The 20,235-nt window shown below is 50.5% G+C and overlaps 10 protein-coding genes across 10 annotated transcripts, besides 6 other annotated features; 4 read left to right on the top strand and 6 right to left on the bottom strand.

Moving 5' to 3' along the window:
* Nucleotides 1-3,116: 3,116 nt before the first annotated feature.
* Nucleotides 3,117-3,821, top strand: EKO05_0003899 (uncharacterized protein; the record flags this gene model as incomplete). Its single annotated transcript, XM_038938238.2, has 1 exon — nucleotides 3,117-3,821. The coding sequence occupies one exon, from the start codon at nucleotides 3,117-3,119 to the stop codon at nucleotides 3,819-3,821; it is 705 nt and encodes a 234-aa protein (XP_038800382.2).
* Nucleotides 3,822-3,950: 129 nt separating this feature from the next.
* On the bottom strand, nucleotides 3,951-5,231 carry EKO05_0003898 (uncharacterized protein; the record flags this gene model as incomplete). Its single annotated transcript, XM_038945244.1, has 1 exon — nucleotides 3,951-5,231. The coding sequence occupies one exon, from the start codon at nucleotides 5,229-5,231 to the stop codon at nucleotides 3,951-3,953; it is 1,281 nt and encodes a 426-aa protein (XP_038800383.1).
* Nucleotides 5,232-6,568: 1,337 nt separating this feature from the next.
* EKO05_0003897 (uncharacterized protein) lies at nucleotides 6,569-7,175 on the bottom strand (the record flags this gene model as incomplete). Its single annotated transcript, XM_038938479.1, has 2 exons — nucleotides 6,569-6,915; nucleotides 6,971-7,175. 2 exons carry the CDS (start codon nucleotides 7,173-7,175, stop codon nucleotides 6,569-6,571), a joined length of 552 nt encoding a protein of 183 aa, XP_038800384.1.
* An 836-nt stretch (nucleotides 7,176-8,011) lies between these two features.
* On the bottom strand, nucleotides 8,012-8,718 carry EKO05_0003896 (uncharacterized protein; the record flags this gene model as incomplete). Its single annotated transcript, XM_038938563.1, has 2 exons — nucleotides 8,012-8,455; nucleotides 8,506-8,718. 2 exons carry the CDS (start codon nucleotides 8,716-8,718, stop codon nucleotides 8,012-8,014), a joined length of 657 nt encoding a protein of 218 aa, XP_038800385.1.
* Nucleotides 8,185-8,212: a tandem repeat.
* A 499-nt stretch (nucleotides 8,719-9,217) lies between the features above and the next one.
* Nucleotides 9,218-10,808, top strand: EKO05_0003895 (uncharacterized protein; the record flags this gene model as incomplete). The annotated part of the gene is made up of 4 exons (XM_038938339.1): nucleotides 9,218-9,557; nucleotides 9,613-10,118; nucleotides 10,175-10,467; nucleotides 10,529-10,808. 4 exons carry the CDS (start codon nucleotides 9,218-9,220, stop codon nucleotides 10,806-10,808), a joined length of 1,419 nt encoding a protein of 472 aa, XP_038800386.1.
* Nucleotides 10,809-11,752: 944 nt separating this feature from the next.
* EKO05_0003894 (Endo-1,4-beta-xylanase) lies at nucleotides 11,753-12,808 on the top strand (the record flags this gene model as incomplete). Its single annotated transcript, XM_059636261.1, has 2 exons — nucleotides 11,753-12,479; nucleotides 12,531-12,808. 2 exons carry the CDS (start codon nucleotides 11,753-11,755, stop codon nucleotides 12,806-12,808), a joined length of 1,005 nt encoding a protein of 334 aa, XP_059492244.1.
* A 168-nt stretch (nucleotides 12,809-12,976) lies between these two features.
* EKO05_0003893 (Acetylxylan esterase) lies at nucleotides 12,977-13,994 on the bottom strand (the record flags this gene model as incomplete). Its single annotated transcript, XM_038938279.1, has 3 exons — nucleotides 12,977-13,257; nucleotides 13,313-13,484; nucleotides 13,545-13,994. 3 exons carry the CDS (start codon nucleotides 13,992-13,994, stop codon nucleotides 12,977-12,979), a joined length of 903 nt encoding a protein of 300 aa, XP_038800388.1.
* Nucleotides 13,995-14,088: 94 nt separating this feature from the next.
* Nucleotides 14,089-14,111: a tandem repeat.
* Nucleotides 14,090-14,216: a mobile genetic element.
* A 516-nt stretch (nucleotides 14,217-14,732) lies between these two features.
* On the bottom strand, nucleotides 14,733-15,302 carry EKO05_0003892 (tRNA(His) guanylyltransferase; the record flags this gene model as incomplete). Its single annotated transcript, XM_059636260.1, has 1 exon — nucleotides 14,733-15,302. The coding sequence occupies one exon, from the start codon at nucleotides 15,300-15,302 to the stop codon at nucleotides 14,733-14,735; it is 570 nt and encodes a 189-aa protein (XP_059492243.1).
* Nucleotides 15,303-16,176: 874 nt separating this feature from the next.
* On the bottom strand, nucleotides 16,177-17,207 carry EKO05_0003891 (tRNA(His) guanylyltransferase; the record flags this gene model as incomplete). Its single annotated transcript, XM_038938551.2, has 6 exons — nucleotides 16,177-16,379; nucleotides 16,435-16,607; nucleotides 16,661-16,705; nucleotides 16,756-16,887; nucleotides 17,030-17,119; nucleotides 17,194-17,207. The coding sequence occupies 6 exons, from the start codon at nucleotides 17,205-17,207 to the stop codon at nucleotides 16,177-16,179; spliced, it is 657 nt and encodes a 218-aa protein (XP_038800389.2).
* Nucleotides 17,004-17,024: a tandem repeat.
* A 2,149-nt stretch (nucleotides 17,208-19,356) lies between the features above and the next one.
* On the top strand, nucleotides 19,357-20,226 carry EKO05_0003890 (uncharacterized protein; the record flags this gene model as incomplete). Its single annotated transcript, XM_038938347.1, has 2 exons — nucleotides 19,357-19,452; nucleotides 19,501-20,226. 2 exons carry the CDS (start codon nucleotides 19,357-19,359, stop codon nucleotides 20,224-20,226), a joined length of 822 nt encoding a protein of 273 aa, XP_038800390.1.
* Nucleotides 19,845-19,869: a tandem repeat.
* Nucleotides 19,938-20,050: a tandem repeat.
* Nucleotides 20,227-20,235: the final 9 nt, after the last annotated feature.

The following is a 20,235-nucleotide window of genomic DNA, read 5'->3' as shown; positions in this document are numbered from 1 at the left end:
AAGGTAGATAAGCTAGTAATATATGTAGCTGCCTATAGGTTCTTAGGAGTAGCTTAGGTGTCTAGAATAAGGCCTATTTTAGGGTTAATTTAATACTTATTACGCATATATGTGTTAACATAAGCTGTCCTATTAACGTAGAGGGTATTAGGGGTAACACCTAATTTATAACACCTCTAGCAAAGCTAGTACTTTATAGTAGAGCTGTTAACCTCTAAGTACTGTAGTGTAACTCTATATAACTATATAGCAGCTAAGTCTTTTCTACTAGCTAGCTAGGCCTTATAGCGTACCTAATAACCTAGCTAACTAGTATTAAGGCGTGTGTTTCTATAATATACTTAGTTAAAATTAATAGAAAAGTTAATACTAGTAGCGTTAGGGTGTTATATGTGAGCTAGGCTTACCTTAATTAATAAATAGGGCAATAGTAATGCTAACAGAGAGGTAAATAATAAGGCACAGGCTATCTTACTAAGGGTCTTTAAGCCTGCTAAGTGGTATACAGGTGCTCTAGTAACGTTAGTAAGCTAGGTCTAGGTTAATCTAGTTAGAGGCATGTTAATAATAGTAGTAGAGGGCGTAGGAGGGGAGGAGGGGAGGGTTATATAGGCGGACTTACTTAGAAATCTCCTTTCTAGCTACCTAGATAACTAGCTGTCCTATATAGCGCTGAAGTTAATAGATAATATAGATCTATTACAAGGAGCCCTAAGGACCTTCTTACTAGAGGTGCTTATATATACAGCCTAGCTACACAAATAACCTTTACTGTTACTAGTTAATAGTTATATACTGCGTAGTAGAGCATATGTTATACTAGGGTGTAGATGCCTTAAAAAGCTCTAGATTTACTCTCCTTTAGTAGGTGTCTATATTATCCTAGCGCGTTGTACGTGTGATAGTGAAGTTAAGCGTATAAGGAAGCTAGGGCTTGTTATAGGTGGGCGTAGAGGCAGAGGCGGAGGCAGGTTATAGGCGATGGGCGTTGTAGTGTTGTAGTGTTGTAGGGATGGTTTAATTAACAGGGAGCTTAATTAACGCTAATTAGATAACTTATCCTATCAGCAAGGCGCTAGTACGTTATTTAGAGCAAATCTAAAGCTGTCGCAATACCTAGGGATGCTGTAGTTGCTAAACCTGGTAATGTACCTCTTATACGCCCCTACAATTAATTTAGAGTATAACTGTGCTTAGAAACGTGTTCTATAGGCTTTATCTGCCTTTATGCGTATTAATATTAAAAAAAAACGTAATAATTGCGTTGTAGTGTGGTAGGGAGGAGGTAGTGATACTGTTAAGGCCTTGCGTTAGGCGTAGTGTTGAGTTTTAACAATAGTGGCCTGTACAGCCCCCCCCTCTATTGTTAACACTAAGGTTGGCTGTACTATAACTATATTATAGCTTTATATATAGCTACAGTACGTATACAGCTACAGCTTATATAATTGCTGTTACTTACTATATTTACGGCTGTAACCTGTAACCGTTACGGGCCGTACTACGTACGGTTGGACACGCTGGGCCGGAGAAGAAACGCAAGGCCTTGTATGACTCATTTCGAGAGGGATTTAATAGGCTCCAAAACGAACTAGAGCATGCGCGGAAGAGTGTAAGTAACATATTTACGTGTGAATGGAAGAGAAGGGATGAAGTCGAGGTTGAGTTGCGATTCGGCATTCGGAAGTGGCGTAGTCGCCGCGAAATGACGTGCTTCGCTATTGTAAATACGGCTTGCTAACCAATATCGCTTGTAGGGAAATAAAAGTTTCATGAAGGAACACGCCATGTTCCTGTCAGATCCAGACAAATTCTTTACTCACGCCTACACCGACGGCGAAGTAGAGCCGCTGGTAGTGAACGACTAAGTACCTATGGTAGTCAATGCCAAAGCCGGCTTTTGATAGCGTTATAATCCACTTTTGGCAATTGCAACGAACGACGATAAGCATATCGGAACATACGTACAAGCTTAAGACTTCCTACATTGCATGTGGCATCCTAAAACTTCAGATCAGGATATCTGTCGAGTGCTCGTACGACGCAGCCCTCAGATGACATGTCAAATCGGTCGTGATTGCCAACCTCTGTCACGATATTGATCTACTCCCACTGGTTCATGTTGCTAAGGAAGCACGCGACAAATGATTATGCGCCATGTTTGACGCAACCATTGGTCAGCCAGTTAAGTATGCTGTGTTCGACAGCTACAAGAGACTCTATGAAACTTGGTGCGCCTTAACTCTCGACTCTCATCAAGAAAACCGGCGTTCGGTCGATGCTTTCGCCAACGAAGGCGAGATGGAAGATTGTCCCCAAAACATGCCAGGCGCTGGACGTGTAATCGCATTACATCTGGATATTAAATGCGCCAGTTTGACATTACAGAAGACATGTGCGAAAACATGTGCACTTCTGATAAGTGCATCTGCACCATTAACAATTGGTGCAGGACGGTCTTTTTGTACTCGCATCTTCTAGTAGCCTGTACTACTTTGCAGATTTGTCTTTTTCCTTGCAACAGCCAACCGCACATTAGGGGAATCAATCGTCATGTCAGATCCCAACGCCCATATCGGACTGACGGCGAGATTCATGCTGAGTCAGAGGCAGGTACCATTTTCGCCGATTTTGCAAAAGTATTCTTCAGAAGAACCGGCGGCCTGACCACTAATGCAAAAAACATACAACAGCGGGTATTCGCTAGTGGTCACCCACCTAACTACTAATCCGCCGGTACGTTGCTTAAAAAGGGCTGAGCGAACGGGAAGCCTTGTTTTCAACGTCCTATGGTCGTATGTGAAAGATATGTGCGTTGACTTGTATTATGACCATATATTTTTATTTGTGCGACGAGTCTAGTCAACTGGACAACAACCAGGTTTACTCTAATTCTGATTTCATTTGAGTGAGTCACAGCATCGACCACAGCATCGCTTACTGAAAGCGCCTAGAGTATCATCGGAGTCACCGTAAGCTCAAGAGTGGGGTACCGCCCTTTCACGACGGTCTGACTCAGTTAATTGACTATAAAGACAGCACCATCAGGCATCTAGCTTTGACGAACATCAGCAACCTGAGTAGAATCAAGATGGCAGAAAACGGTATGAGATGCAATGAATTCGCAAGAATTCTGGCTAAATCCAGCAGTACCTGAGGACATGAAGTCTCGCCTGAAGAGCTCTTACGATGCGATGGCGGATACTTACGCAGACAACTTCACGCAACCAGATGATCCAGTCCGACTTCAGTATCTTGGCCTTCTGCTCTCTCACCTGAAGACCAAAGAAAACTACACAGCTTCTGTCCTCGAGCTTGGCTGTGGCGCTGGCATACCCGCGACCAAGCGTCTCCTCGAAACTGAAGAACTTTTGATACACGTCACAGGCAATGATCTTTCGACCGCTCAATTGGATCTTGCGCGTACACACCTGGCAGGATACCAGGACCGCCTGACGCTGGTCGAGGGGGATATGATGGCCTTGTCTTTCTCGGACCATACCTTCGATGCGGTCACAGGCTTCTACAGCATCATCCATCTTCCTCGCGAGGAGCAGACTCAGCTTGTTCGCAAGATTGCGCGGTGGCTGAAACCTGGCGGGTTCCTGTTGGCTAACTTTGCAGTAGAGGAGTCGGAAGGCAATACCGCAGAGCGGTGGCTAGGTCATGAAGAGGGCTGGATGTATTGGAGTGCGTGGGGCGAGGAAGGTAGTGTGAAGATGTTCGAGGCCGCCGGATTAGAGATCCTGATGAGAGAAACAAAGCAAGTTGAGGGCGACGCAAATTTTGTTTGGGTCTTGGCGAAGAGAGACTCTGCTTGATCTTTCGTGAGGAAACATGGGTAGGTATCGTACATTATAGAAACTTCATGAAGTGGAGAGGAGAACGAGAAGAAGATACAGGTCCCAAGTCACTACGCCTAGACAATTTGCGTGCGGCATCCATGCCAACTACCATCCATACTCAGGTAGCTTCCACCCGCCATTTTCGTCTCCTCCGAAGAAGCGCATAAGCAGTTGGGGCAACCTTAAGAAACACACTACCTTCAGAACGGTATGAAAAGCCCAGATGCCCCACGCCGTCTGTGGGTTCGCGAGCTGCATGCCGCCGTAGTTTTGGTTCTGGTGTTTCTCAACCCACGGTCTGAAGATATCTTCGTACTTGCGCAGAGCGCCCTGGACCTGGTCGGTAGACTCGATCTTCGATAGCTCGCCGGCTATACAGTAAGCTCCAGTCATAGCGAGGCTTGTGCCAACGCCCATTGTCGCGAATGCAGCATCGCCCAAAGTGACGCATCGGCCTTTGGTCCATTGCGGCGTTTCAACCCGGCACCAGTGCGTCATGTAGAAGTCGTCGCAAGCGTCGAGCCCGTCAACAAAGCGCTGACTCTCCCAGCCTACATTCTGAAATCGTTGACGGAGATATTTCTTCTGTGAAGCAACGTCGGCATGAAGTATCTCATCAAGCTCGGGAAGATTCGCCTGCTTGGAGTTGCAGATCGTGAAATATACTCCCATCGTCTTCCCGTTGCAATGCGGTCTTAGATGCATGCCGAGGCCTTTGGGGATCTGGCACCATCTCCAAAGCGAGTCATCCTTGGGGATGCGTGGAATGGAGAAGAATCCGATGTACATGCCCGATGGTTTAACATGTTCTCGCAGATCTTCTTTGCCAAACATGAGGTTTCGAGTCTTCGAAGCAATGCCATCCGCGCCAATCACAACGTCAAATTTCCGGTTGCTGATCTTCCCGTTGGAGAAATATACATTTACGCCAGAGCCATCTTCGCATTCCTCCATTGTTTCGATATGTTCGCCGTAGACCACTTCTACGTTGACGCCTTTCTCTTTTGCTTCGTTCACACCATCGAGTAGCAGACCAGCCAGATCACCTCTCAAGATCTCGTACTCGCTGCTCGCGCTTTGGACCTTCGCATCACCAGTTGCAGGGAAAACTGCGGCCACGCTTCCCTTCGAGTCCAAGAATGCAAGACCAGTCTCGGTAGTGTGTCTGGCCTTGATCTCGGGCTCTAACCCAAGGTTGCGGATAACATCAACTCCGGGTCCTCGAATATCGACAGCTTGTCCTGTCGTGCGCGGTACGGGAGACTTCTCAATGAGCGTGATTCTGGGTTGCATCTTGAAACCTGGCTGGCGGACAAGCGTGAGGGCCAACGTGGCGCCAGCCACGCCAGCGCCTGAGATGAGGATGGAGAGTGGTTGCTGTGACATAGTGTGGTAGAAAGAATGATCACGCCAATAGTTGATGTTCGTGATGTTGGTTGTTCAGTGCTGTTCTTCCTGGCTGCCACGGTGGGCGCGACATATACTTATCTGATCAAGGCAGCCATATTGACAGCTAGCAATACTTTCCGAGACTCCGCAAGTGTGCACGGCCAGACGTCGTGCTCACTCTGCGAAAGTCCGAGTCCCCGATGCTCTCGCGTTGTTGGTCTCTGGCTTCAGCTTTCGGCGCCTCATGGCCAATCACAGCGGTCGACGTCATCGAAAGTTGTGAAAATCGCAGGAAATGGGGCCATCTTGGTGGCCTGAAAACCCATTGTTGTGAGCAACAAATGGTATCCTTACACAACCATCGACCTTGCTCTGTCGGAGAACTAAATAGAACACCAGGACCAAATGCTTGATCGAGCGGACTTAAAGGCTCGCTGACTCGGACATCAGCTTCCAGGCTTCGGAAGAAGGTATGCAACACCCCTTTTTCGTCTGCATGCGCATACGCGCGTGCAAATGCTTCGATCTGACTCCGATCCTTCATCGTGTATGTCAGGCAACAGCGCCGACACTCCGATGCTCATTGCAGCAAGCAGGTTCTATAAACATGTGTCGATGAGAGTCATGCTACATGCTACAGACTCATTCATGTAATTCATACTTCCAACAAGGTTTGTACTCCATATTTCAGACTGTAGCACCTCAGTCGTTCAAGTACGGCAATGTTTCTACCCAATGAGGCATGTGAGCACAAGTCTAATCTGCAGTACTAAAAAGGAATGTAGATGCAGTCTATCGCGATAGCAACGAAGACGAGTCACTTGATGATGACCTGTCACTTGAAGTTCGCAGTATGCAGGTCTAACACAAGAACTTCGACTTTTTCTTTGGAATCATTGTTCAGTCGTTGGCGCTTGTTGTATACGCCGACTTCTTACGTTCGACATTGTATGCATCCTGGTAGTAAAGGATAGAGTGTCGGAAAGCCAGTTGGGGATGTGCTGCAGACGTTCGTAGTGTCAGGCTATTAGTTCACTTTGGAACCCGTTTGCTAAGGCCAAAAGAATGGCAAGGATGGAAAGAGAAATGAACGTTACGGCTCAGGAGTTCTCCATAATCGGTGAAGTTCAAATTTGTGCATATTGATTGTTTGCTATCGTACAGTCGTACGAGGGCCTTACTTAATTGCCTCTCATTACATTTTGCCTCCTTCCATCAACGGTCAATTGAAAACCCAAGGGACTAGGTGGATAAAGCCTCAACATTACGACAGTCGATCGGTGCTGTATAAAGTCTTCGCTTTTTTCTGATCCATTATGCTTTGCTCCCATGTCTCATGTTGACGTTGGCTGCACGGCAGTGCTCTCAAGCTGCGCACAGTTTTGTCCACTAGGGTCGACCGTGATCTGAGCAGCATTGTCATGCCCACTCTGGCACGCACCACTTGCGCTGACAAGCTGCCCATTCTGGAAACTAACAGGATCCAGACTATTGTCTGCGCAATCAATTGCTTTGAAGTGTGTCCCGTTGAAGCCAACACAAGCCTGTGTGTTGACCAAGTCTGGACGAAAGCCGTTCGAGAAAGAACGTTGTACTGCAAGGACGTCGGCGCCAGCGAAAGTAGAAGGTGTCAATTGCCGGTCTGCGGCTGTATTCACACAGGCTGCATCCACAATCTCGCCTGCGGTGCTGGTCAGTAAAGGCTAAATGGAAAAGTGAGGAAAGAAAAGGCGCACCATTATTGCGGAAAGTCAAGCATTCATTGCCAGGGATACCTCCCACTTCCTTCAGAACAAGTGTCTGACCACCACTTTGAAGGGCGCCATTGCCGGTCTGTCTGCTTGTGATAACGGCTGCTGAAGCGGAGGCCGCAATGAAGAGTTGTGTGAGGAGCATCGTGCTGAGAACAGACTTGTACAGAGTAGGCGTGAGGATGAACATGAGTGAACGATGGAATGGTAGAAAGTAGATGAGCGTGAATGTGGATATACTTTACGTATTGCCTTAAGGCGACCATGCTTTATACTCCCAGCTCAATAAACGCTCATGCATGGCAGATACGGGGCTCTGGCCCAAGGCGCACTACCTGAAGATCATACTGAGTATGATACTTGGGGCCTGAGGTAACTTGAGGCGGCAATCTGAGACGTTGAAAGTGAGATGTGAGAAGCGTCCCCGCCAAGAAGACTTATGGAAGATCTCCCTTCACTATCACCTCTACACTATATGTTGTCTCTGAGCATGCACTCGAGTCTACAAGTGTCTTGCGAGGAGAGTACGATGCCATCAGATTCGGATTGCGTTGCTGTGTTTTGCAGTGTACGTTCGGAAGCTGGCCGCTGGTGGTGCGGACACAAAACTCATGGCGTTTGAGATCCTTGTTGACGGATCTCGGCTGATTGGGTCGACGCTATGGCCATCTCTTATTGTAGAAGCAGGAATGTAGCGGTACACACTCGGGCTGCTCGTATGGAAGCTGGAGGAGGGGTTGCCAACAAGGGACGTTCGGTTCATGCGTTTGACGTAGCGACATCTGTCTTGGGAAAGCCGCTCTGAAGGATCCGCCCTCTTGCTCGTCCAGAGTCTTGTCCCCCGGCAGAGTCTTGTCCCCCGGCAGCTCGCTTTTCAACACATGCTCGCATGTCAGGCAAGTGTTGAAGTCCTTTCAAGCCCATGCCTGATATTACAGAGCCGTTTCGAATTGTTTCCACACGCGCGCAGTGCCGTATTGAGCTCCCTTGATCGCAAAGACCTGTCAACATATGGACCTGACTCATTCACTGAATTGCGCGCTGGTCGTTCTTTTTCTGTATGCGACGTGCAACATACGCTTCAAGCGTTTGACCCTTGGCTGCTGCACGCTTCTCGTATGTAGATTTCTCGTCAACGCTGAGCTTGGCAATCTTCTTTGCCAGCTTCTTTGTATCTTTGTCACCAGAAGTCTTGTCCTTCTTGCTCTCGCTCTTCTTGCTCTTGCTTGATTCGCCTTCAGCCTCTCGTTTGCGCTTGTTCTTCCTGTCCGTCGATTTCTTCGCGGGCTCGCTGTCAGAGGCCGATGTGGCGGGCGTGCTAGTGCCGGAGGGCGCAGCTGAAGCGTCCGTCGGCGCGGCCGAGCTTTCCTCTGAGTCTCCGAGTGTCCCGGCAATAGATTCTCCTCTTACAAAGAAGCCGTAGAGGCCTCCGCGATTGATGCCCTTCTTCTGGATCTGGCTGAGGGTGCTCTACTCTGCGTTAGGCTGTGTGAAACGAAAAATGGAGGTCTGTGTGTTACCTCTTGCCCACTGCCAATGTTCTTCAGACTGTCATCAAATGCGCGCATCCACCATTGGTCGTCGGTCGTGTATGCTGCTTTCTTCTTTCCTAGACCAAGCTGGTCCTGCTTGTGGGCGATGAGAAGTGGCTTCTTGATGCCACGGCCCTCGCCATCGAGAGAGTGGCCAGAGCCTTGCCAGCCTTGCTTGCGTAGATATGCTTCGGCGTTCATTGATACGGAAACGTGCGTGAGTGTGTTGACAAGGCGATCGCTCGTCCCTCCGGACTTTTTTTGTGGTCAAAGCGTTGTAGTGCCGTGCCGAACCATGACCCTGCCCAGCAGCAACATGCACATGCTACTGCCTAGATTTGTTGTTATTGTGTGCACCATCCCTCAAAATATCGCAGTCTGCTGCACACCAACACTTCGAGTAAGAGAAGGCGCTGCGCCGGTCGATACATCACCTTTGCGGATGCTGCTGCTGATGGAGCCGGCACGTGCTTGAACTAACAGTTTTGGGCGGCCTTTTCGAATCCCTTACAACCTTACCGACGTCTTTTCTTCAGCCGCTTTACTTCCAATCTCGTGCTTCTAGCGCTTCTAGCAGCCATGGTCATGTAGACAGTACTCGTTGGCAGCTTTTCAGCTGTGATGAGCTGAAACTCTGCCAGATTCTATATCCCTACGCCTTCCGCTTTTCATCTGCTTCCTCGCGGCTCCTCTTACCATCATGGCCTTTCTCGAGAGCGCGCGCCGCTCTTCCTTCACTTTCACTTCGAGTACCCGCGAAGATGTGCACAATGCGACAACTTCGCTTCCCTCTTTACTCACCCACCTCTGTTTACTCTCTACCGCCCGCCGTTCAGCAATTGTATTTGCCTTCGTCTTTGGCATCACCATCACAGCCGTGATGAAGCGAGAACATCTGTTGTGGCTTGCTGCCTCCACTGCAGGCGCTACTCCGCTGCTGCAGTTTGGTCAAGGCGGTACTTTCGACTACCCTGGTCTACGTTTCGGCGCTGACAAGAAGTTCGCGATCACCGTATTCAGCGACCTCCACTTCGGTGAACGTATGTTGACTGTTGATCAGTCGCTTCACCATTGAGCCTTGCTTACTATATTCAGCGTCATGGACAGGAGCTGGCAAGGGCCCTGATGCCGATCTCAAGACTATTGAAGTCATGAATTCGGTCCTGGACAACGAGCATTCGAATCTTGTAGTACTCAACGGTGATTTGACTTCATGCGAATTTATAGCGTCTGACAACTTTACTGCCTCCATCGATCAGATCACTGCTCCGCTCGTTGAACGTAACATGCCTTTCGCTGCTACCTTTGGCAACCACGACATGTCCAAGACTTGCAACACCCGCACCATGTCTGAGCACATGTGGAACAACGCCAAAGGTAGGGATGGCAAAAAGCTTTCATTCACAACATCATCGGTCCCTGGTCCTTACGAACAAGTCGGTACGAGCAACTACTACATCCCTGTGTATGCCTCGACTGGTGGAGGTAACCCGCAGCTCTCGATGATGCTCTGGTTCTTCGACAGCAAGGGTGGCCGCGATTTTCAAAAGGTCGACACCAACGGTGAAGACGTGCCAGTGGCGGATTGGGTGGACGACAAGGTTGGTGAATGCTCAACAACGTCGCACTTGGCTCTTGACTAACTCGTGTGGCCCAGGTGACATCGTGGTTCCGGCTCACGAGCGACGCAGTACATCAGCAGCAAGGCCGGATAATCCCTAGTTTGGTCTTCGTGCACATCCCTGTCCACTCCACTCGAGCCTATCAAGACAAGGGTCGTGACCCAACAACGGCTCCAGGACTCAACGAGGAGCTAATTGGCCACCAAGGTGACGTCTGCGACGGCAACAACAAATGTGACTATACCGGCGCCGATACTCCGTTTATGAAAGCGCTTGTCGAGACCGAGGGACTCATGGGCGTCTTCTCAGGCCACGATCATGGCGTAGAGTAAGTCATTCGTTTGCTCCCTCTGCACAATTCCGCGGGACTTTCCACTGACTATTAGAAGCTGGTGCATGAAGTGGTCCAAAGACCTGCTTAACAACTCACCAGCGAATGGCAACGGCCTCAATCTCTGCTTCAATCGACATTCTGGATATGGAGGCTATTCTGACTGGGCTCGCGGTGCACGACAGATTGTTATCGAAGAGGCCAAACTCGGTGCAAACGAGCTGCAGACCTGGATTCGACTAGAAGACAGTAGTGTGTCTGGTCAAGTCACACTCAACTCCACATACGGTACGGATCGATATCCCACCGTTGCGAAGCTGAAGAGCGTTGGCCTGTAGAGCAAGTCAAATTCAGCATTGAAGCTGGTAGAAATGATCAGAAAAGGGTGCAAGAAAATTACAAGACTAGCCCTGAATCTGGCAAGGCCATCGTAGCCGGGAAGCACGCAGATGGCGAGTCCTTAGAGTACGAGTAATGCGGGCCAGCAAACACGAGAATTAAGCCAGAGTATGGCGTGACAGCAAGATCTGCTTGTGGTCGCCTAAGTGGACTTGGGCGAGAACAATATTCGCCCATCCATTGTGGATGGTGATTCATTACATACATGCATACACGTATATAGAAATTTTGAGCGGTAATCACTTTGCTTTACACTGAGCACTCTTGTTTACGATGCTGACTGTAGAGACCTAGCAACAGACGTTGTGAATATTGCACACTGAGCAGAACTTTTCACGGGAGGTCGGGGCCACAGATGCCACTCACCTGCGCCTAGGTTCCTATCCGTATACTATAATCTCGACAAGAAGCCTCCGAGGTGCCTGAAGTGTGTAGCGAGCCAATGACAGCAACCGTGAGCTTTCCGGCCCGCACCGGCGCTCCAAAAGCTTCTTAGCACGGGAAGCCTTACAGTGGAAAAACGTCCTGTTTTTAGAACTTTCTTCGTCGCTCTGGCGTTTGCTGCTCTGGTCGAATCGTGTTGCTCTAACAAATCTCAAAGACCCCTCAACTGATCAGCACGCACCAGCGCTATTGAGAAAATACGTGTGTATACCGAGGTGCAATGATGTTACAGTCGTGATGAAGTGGCGACTAATTGTACGGCCACCACCAACATCCTTACCACGTGGAGATGCGTTGACTGCTAGTTGACGCTACGGTAGCTGGCCGTTGGACTACCGCAAGTCGTCATTCTTCCGATCAGCTATAAAGCTGCAGCTGTTTCCCGCATTTTGTATCTACATCCAGCAACTTCACCCTCAGCTCCTCTCCGTTTCTCAACATGAAGGTCCTTTCCATCCTTGCCGCTCCCCTGCTCGTCTCTGCCTCGCCTTTGTTGGCTGAGCGCCAGAGTACTGCCACCAGCATTGACACGCTTCTCAAGGGTGTTGGCAAGATCTACTTTGGTGTCTCCAGCGAGAGGGCCAAGATGCCAAGCGGCAAGCCCGAGACCGCTGTTCATGACAACTATGGACAAGTCACGAACGAGTACCTCATGAAATGGGATCAAACCGAGAAATCACAGGGTCAATTCACTCTCGGCCCGGCCAATGATCTTGTCAGTTGGGCATTGAGCAACCAAAAAAGCGTCAGAGGCCACACTCTCGTCTGGGGCGAGGCCCTGCCTGATTGGGTCAAGAATATCAATGATAGAGCACAGCTCACAGCTGTGATCCAAAACCACATCAAGACGGTCATGGTTGGTCCCAACGGCTCCTGGAAGGGCAAGATCAGGTCTTGGGACGTTGTCAACGAGGTCATTGATAACAACGGGAACCTGAAGAACACCCACTTTTATCAGGTCCTCGGTGAGGACTACATCGGCATCGCGTTCCGTGCTGCGCGCGAGGCAGACCCTTCGGCCAAGCTGTACATCAACGACTACAGCCTTGAGAACAACACGTATGGACAGCATATAGGCATGATGAAGTGGGTCAACAAGTGGATCCACCAGGACGGCATCCCTATCGACGGAATTGGTTCGCAGACACATCTGACGTCGGGCAAGGGTAAGAATACAAAACCTCCAATTACGCAGCCTGTACTAACCTCTATCGCAGCCGACGCCGCCGACGCTCTCGAGACCGCACTGAGGGATCTTTCAAACATCGACTCCAAGCTCGAGGTTGCCATCACCGAGCTCGACGTCGTTGGCTCCAGCCCCCCTGTGTACTGGAAGGCAGTCCAGGCGTGCTACCACGTCCCCCGCTGCGTCGGTGTCACGACTTGGAACCTCATCGATGCGGGATCCGATAACAAGGCACTCTTCAACCAGAACTACGACCCCAAGGATGCCTACTACCAAATCCGCGACGAGCTGAGGAAAATCCAGAAGTAAATCTGACGAGTGATATGCATATGGTCTGGTAGCAACTTGGGTCGGAAGCTTCTTAGCCCGCTCGCTCATGTAATCAAAGGATTGGACATTCATAGCTAGAAGATCATCCTTAACGAATCATCGCTATCTAATATGAATCCGCTCATTTTCATGACATCATCAGTCCCCTCAAGCAAACCCAAAGAACTCCATGTCATCGGCACCTCGAATGGGCACTGTGTGTCCCACGCCTTGTGCATAGATACCTTGGACCAAGGGTCCGTAGACCGTCCTCGTGTACCCACTCTGAGGATCATCCACTTTAGTACTCTGTGGCTGGTTATAATCGTATCCAAACACACCAGCCCATTGCTTCATCGTCTCCTGGTAGTTGGGTGGCAGCAGCGCAGTATCCGCGCTGCCGTGATAGACCTGCATTTTGGGGCGTCTGCCTTTGTAGCCGGGGTACACTTGAGGCAAAGTTAGTGGTTGGGTTTCGACATGGCGAAAAGAATCAGCACTCACTGTCCGTGACGACCTTCGCCCATGCTTGGGGAGTGGCAATTGATTGACCCTGCGTGCAGGTGCTGTTCCAGGCATCGATTTCGCCTGAAGCAGAGACGAAGCAGCCAGCGGGCACACCGGAGTAGGCGATGGCAGCTTTGAAGAGATCGGGGTAGGTGGCGGCAAGGACGTTCTAGGACAGCATCAGCATTCTCTAAATGACAGGTGTGGATGTTTTGAGAATATTACTAACCGTCATCATCGCGCCACTGCTCGATCCGGTCACAAACACCTTCGCATCATCGGCTTTGTACTGCGTCAAAGTCCACTTGACCATGTTTGCAATGGTGTTGCTATCGCCTCCTCCCTCATGGCTCAGTGTCTGCTTGCTGCTGACATCCCAGCACTTGTCGGAATGGGGAGAGCTGGGATAGATGACAATGAAACCATATTGCTCGGCGAGGGTCGCGTAAGGGCTGCCAGAATAGTACGCTTGAGCAGTACCCGTGCAGTAGTGTATAGCGACGATGACTCCTGGTGAAGGTGCCAGCTTCTTCGGAACGTAGATGTAGAAGCTGACATTTGTTGGCGCAGTACCGAATGAGGTGACTTGAGATAGCGTGCCAGGTGTTGGTGCACGCTTCCCCAATGTGGCTGCTGCTGCCAGCGAAAGGTAGCTTGTGAGGACGGCGAAGAGGCGCATGATGGCTTGATGTTGGGGAGAGGTTCGAAATTGGGCCTTGGTCGAGAATTGCAGAGCGCCTGGGAGAGATGTTATATATATGTAAGGCCCGACAATTGATTGATTGATTGATTGATTAGTTTAACGCCCTGTGTGAGTCTAAGACTATATAAGACGAGAGCAGTTAAGCTGCTCTAGTAATTTAAGGAGTGTGTTTGTATTAAGGGATAGTAAATATGTGTTCTGTAAGGCCCGACAAGATGATTGGCATTTTAAACGCATTATTTTAACAAAATGATTGGCCCCGCAATGTCAATGCAAAACATGATTCTCCGGATGGGGTTGGTGCCCAGACAACTCTAACAAGAAGAAGCTCCACCGATCCGGTGATTTGATTGCTTGGTACCGGTAATTACCTAGTCCCGCGCAACTTCACCCGTAGTTTTGCCTTAGTGCCGCGGGTATGTCTTCATCCACACTTTTATTCGCCTGCAGCCCTGGATCCTACGGGCTTACTCAATCTCAAAGTTCAGCTGTTCGCCATCCGTAGACGCCGTCAGATCACAATACAAGTCTCGGGTCGTGTGGAAGACCGGTTGATACTACATAGCCCTAATGAGCGGCGGAAGCGACCTCTTTGCGTGTTTGTCTACTCTGAGACATCGAGAAGCTACCAAAATCCAGGGCACACGACGTTTATGTGAATTTGATCGGAGTCTTGGATCTGTATTGTAGATATTCTTTTGCTTTTGCAATGACTTATCCCGTCTTTCCGCTCAAGATCCACGGTCTTTTCTCCCAGAATTCATCCTTGATAAGATCCACGTGTTCCATCAGTACTTTTGCCTTGCTCCGCTTCTTCCTGTCTTTTTCCTTCTGGGTCCGACTCATCTGGGTAGGTCTCCCACTGCTCGCTTCTTTGCCTGCTGGTGCACGGTCTTTCTTAATGGACTCAGACTTCATCACGTCTTTGGCCCTTTGTACATTGGGCCTCGTATCCAACTTTTCTGATGCGCTATTTTGTGCTTGTGTGGTACCCCTCGATGGCGGGATAGGCTGATCGTTCATTTCGATGATAGAGCGAGCGCCAGGTGCAGAACTCTGCAGTTTTTCGTACAACTGCGCATATGAAACCCCCTCAGCCGCTGGCGTCGCAGGATGGGAATGCTGGCGGGAATGACGTACTGATGTTGCTGGCAACTCGGCTATTCCTGGATGATCATCCTGATACCGTCCATTTCTATCCCTGTCATCGGGGTCACTGACAACCCTCCTCTCACCCACAGGGGGGCTTGGCAGCTCCTTGTTGGTATTCAATGGTGGACTCATCCTTGAGGGTGTGATTGAACCCTGCGAGTTTGCACGATGCTGTTTCTCACCGCCCCCGGTCGCCGCGCCATTCGAAGTAGATCGCAAATGCTGTAGAGACAACTTGCGTGGCTTGGTGTTCGCTGGGATGCTGGAAATCCGTAGTGGTATACAAGGTGGCCCCATGGCTTGATCGTTAGACGCTGAGTATGTATGGATTTGCGAGAGGCTGGGTGAACGGTGTTTTTGGTTTGGCTGCGAAGGACCTGAGACAGACATCGATGCCGACGCTGAGTGAGATATAGGTTTCACTGTCGACTGTGACCTGTTTCGGGCGGCGAAAGGATGGGTAAACTCTGCTGATGAAGCCGTAGGCGAGAAATTCGCACGCGTTGTTGGGTTTGGTGCGTCAAGGGACATGGGTGGCCTCGTGCTGGGTCTAAGAATCGGTGGTGACAGCGGGAGAGGTGCAAGTAAAGAGAAATTTTGCTTGCCCATTGGTGAAGTAATAGTTAAAGGTGGCGACAGTGGTAAAGTGCTTTGTGGATGGACAGTAGTGTAAGGGCTGACAGGGTTTGATCGAAGTGGGTTCGGATAATCTTCTTCTGGCGACTTCCATAGCGATTGAGGCGGTGAGGGCGTCGAAGATGCGGAAAGGAAAGTCGGACCTGGTGGTGCTGAGAATATGGGTAAGATTGGAGATTCCTGTAGTCGCGGGACTGTTAGGTCGTTCGACCGTGATAAGGTTTGTGAATGCAATCGCGTCGGACGTGGTTGAGCGATGCTAGCATTTCCGGTGTTGCTCGCAGTTGTCGTTTGGTTTGCTTGTGATAACTTTGTCGGAAAGAACTGATGCTGTCAAAAATTGAAAGTCAGGACTGACACGGTGACCTGCTCAACTTACGTCTCGATAGAGAATCGTGCCTTTCTTGAAACACTCAGGCTCATTGTTGTAATTGATACCGTATTCCTTGAAGAGGATCTCGTTCTTGTCTGCTGAGACAGTGCCTGACAGTCTTTGCTCGGCTTCCTGAGGTCCCATGCCGCCTTGCTGCACAAGGGTCCAGAACGTCGTATTGTAGAGATTATTGATATGACCTAGAACGGTTAGCATGATCTGAATGGCATTCACACAGCATCTCAGGATGCTCACAATCAACTTGACGCCAGCTCATGTAATCCCTTAAATTGGCGTCGCTTGGGTAGCATACTGCTCGTCCGTCGAACGAAGGCAGAGGTGGCGTGAGTGGCTTTTGATGGAAGTACTTTGACCACAAGAAGACGTAGTACGATGTGAAAGTAGAGACGATTGTGGTGGTGAGCTTGCTTTTCGGATGTCAAGGGCTGAATAGGTGGGTCAATGTAAGACTGGTACACACCTTGCTCTTCGCTCAAACAACATGCAGTCCTTGTGGAAGACAAAACTATTGCAGTTAGCGCAGTTTCTGGGCTGAGACAGAGCTGGTGTTCCTACCTGTATTCATCACTGTTGCCGTATGCAATCACGAGGTCTGGCAACTCCTTCATGACGGCCTCGGCGGCCTCATTCATAAGGTCCAACGCATCGCGATCGTTTGGCTTGACGAACTTGTATTTGGTTGTCAACCTGGACGGTCGTTAATAAGATCGTGATCAAGCGCGGTATCGGAGAAGTGTCGAAAGTCCCCCTGTGCCTTGACGGATACCTGCATCTCGTCGAAAGAGCAAATTGGTCGACAAACCAAAGAAAGAAAGAAAGAACGACCTACTTCGAAAACCCACGGCCATCTATCCGCACCACGATCCAAGTGTTGGACAGCAACACATCGGGCTGCTCAAAGGAGCGGACATATCCATATCTGATGGTGGTTAGTTTACTTGTTCTCCAGCTCGCCGCACCCCCGCCTGTCACCACGGCAAAACGGGCGCTTACTTTGAATTAGCCATTTCGCAACGTGTCGTAGTCTACTTCACCGAACAGAGCATTGTCCTCGCAGCGAACCAACAGATATAAGAAAGAGTCGGTCAAGTATCATCCCCAATCGGTGGGACCGCGCAAGCGTGGTTTTGAGTTGGAGATTCAGTCCGGGGCTAAGGCTGTGAGTGTGCTGACCCTGCTGGGCAACAAGCATGTAGCGTTTCAGGTGCACCTATGTCATACACACAGAGCGGCTGGGTCTTTGTGGCTGCGGAATACGATGCGTGCGGAAGGTCCCGAATTCGCTTGAATTTATGCCGTGTGGTGAACGATGCCGTGCGTGAAAGCCTTTCTCTCAAGGCCTGACTCCACATTTCGGCGGCAGATCGGCGGTCTAGCTGTCTTCGCCTTGTCGCTCCATGCAAACAACACCACCAGGACGGACTTACGATCATTCTTGCGCAATGATAAGCTCATGCACGGGAATACGATCCGTTAACGCGCGGGCCGTTGGTGCAGCTGCGTTTGCACATGCGCTGTCGATCTCTCGCCAACCCAGACACCAGCAACATCAACACTCAATGTGGTCTACATTGCGGCCGCAACGGTGAATACGGTCAGTGTCTGCACTCGTTGGTTTTGGTCTTGCTGTCGCAAGCTTCCAGCTTCATGCTTGGAGAAGCGGCATAGCCCGACCTCCACGGGACGCTGGTTCACATCAAATATTGCACGTGCACCAACCGCACTCCGCCGTCGACCCAAACTCTACCTCAACACCAATGATCTTCAAACGCTATATCGCACGCATTATAGGGTGCGTCTTCAGCATTATACCGCTTGTGATGCTGGCCTTTCGGTAGTTGGACCCATGTCAGCCTGAGACCAGGCCTGCGGTATCCCCAGATCAGCCTCACGATCGCCACAGAAACACCTAAGTGGGGTTGTCTTGTCGACCCACGTTATGCTTACAGAATGAAGGAGAATCCAATCATCCCGCTCGCGATCGGTGGGTCGTGGTTGGTTGACCTGCTAGCAGATGTCAATGCCGCAGTTCTAATTGTGGTACAGCTACACCCTCATCGTGATTTTCGCCTCTCCACTCTCTGAATGTACGATCAAGGCCACCATCATACCGGCGACAATTCGCCGAACACATAAAACACAGTACTGCGTTGCTGTCACTCGGGCCGACTGGCACCAACACCACCACAACGGAGATGCGGTAACGCTCATAACAAGACGCCGGAGGACATCCGCAAGCTCTGTATGCTTGTAATTGCACACTACCATAGTAACGTGGGCCTTCTATGTAGCATAGCCCGTGCCGAGCTGTCAGTCAAACCGTCTCGCACAAGATTCCTCTTGCAGGTGTCAGGGCCCAAGTCTACTCAACGTCAAACGCCGCTCAAACTTTGTGACCAACCCTGTCGGTATTCTGGAGTCGACCTCACCTCTTACGAGCCACGGAAGGACAGGACGAAGCGCATACCATCCATCATCAAGCAACCAGCGTCTAGGACGAGCATTCCACCCCGTATTGCCAGGACATATCTCTCCGGATATCTCTCTCCGGACGGGTGATCCGGTCAACACCGTTGGTAGCGTTTCTAGGCGTATCATGTGTTACGTGCGTAGTAGTCCACAATTGGCATGAAGTAGTGTTGGCCAGGTTACACGCTTCAGGGAGTGCTGCTTGTTCGATTGTCCAGCACCAAGAACATGTCCTTTTCCAACGCAGCTTAGGCATGTTGATACAACGAACTCGTATTCTTGCTTGTTTCGCCTCGTTGGGCTTCGTGCGGCCTATGCCTGAGCTTACCATCCGTTCCACAAGGCGCCGTTATGCTCTTCTAGACTCGTATCCTCGTGATGACATTCGGGCGTAACTCCGAGGTCTGAGGGATCTCGTTGTGCAGCGTGGACTGATTGATGCACCGGATGATACCTTGACCGATCTTCGTGTAGAATTACATATTCGTGATGTCAATGGACGTGCGTAGGTAGACGACGCTGTAACGTAGCACTTGAGCAGGCGACTTGCGCGCCTGTGTGGATCTGCGGATCTAGTCTCAAACGGGCTAGCGTCCCGCGGCTTATCGATTGCCCAGCCCAAAATTTCCAGAGCCTCAGCTCAACACCAACGTCCACATCCACCAAACTCACATCTGCCTGTCCACAATGTCGTCGATGCGCAATGCCGTCCAGCGGCGCAACCACAAAGAGCGCGCGCAGCCCGTCGAGCGCGAGAAATGGGGTCTGCTCGAGAAGCGCAAGGTATGGTGAACGCTTCCGAAATCACGACGCTGTGCTGACACTGCACAGGACTACAAGCTCCGCGCGGCGGACCACCGACAGAAGAAAGCTAAGCTCAAGATCTTGTCAGAGAAGGCACGTGACCGCAACCCGGATGAGTTCTCGTTCAAGATGATGTCGTCGAGCGTCGACTCCAAGGGGCGCAAGGTGGCGGACCGCGGCAACGAGGCACTCAGCATGGATGTCGTGAAGCTGCTGAAGACGCAGGACGCGGCGTATATCCGGACGATGCTGCAGCAGGTGCGCAGAGAGAGGCAGAAGCTGGAGGAGCGGTTGATTTTGGAAGAACAGGGGGAAGTGCGGGTGCTGAAATATGGCGAGGACGGGCGGTCGGGGAAACACAGGGTGTTTGTGGAGAACGAGGAGGAGCAGGAGGAGTTCGATGTGGATACGTGGTTTGGAGAGGGCAAGGCGCTGCCGAGTGCGTCCACGCCACAGCTCCCTGCGGAGTGGGAGGAGGAGGAGGAGGAGGAGCAACGGCCACAGAAGAAGACACTGTCGGCAAAGAAGCAGAAGGAGCAGGAGGAGGCGGCCAAGAAGGTGAAGAAGTTGGAGAAGACACGGTCACGGGCCCAGACCAGAACGGCGTTCAGGCTGCAGATGGTCAAGAAGACGGAGCGCGAGCTGGTCGCTGCAGAGGAGGAGCTGGAAAAGCAACGAGCGAAGATGAACAGCAGTGTCGGCGGCGTCAACAAGAATGGCGTCAAGTTCAAGATCAGGGAGCGCAAGCGCTGAGCTTCCCCA

Source organism: Ascochyta rabiei, chromosome 5 (assembly GCF_004011695.2).
Source record: "Ascochyta rabiei chromosome 5, complete sequence".
In the NCBI taxonomy this organism is placed as follows: domain Eukaryota; kingdom Fungi; phylum Ascomycota; class Dothideomycetes; order Pleosporales; family Didymellaceae; genus Ascochyta; species Ascochyta rabiei.
The sequence above is the reverse complement of the archived record's forward strand: the minus strand, read 5'-3'. Positions and strand labels throughout refer to the sequence as shown.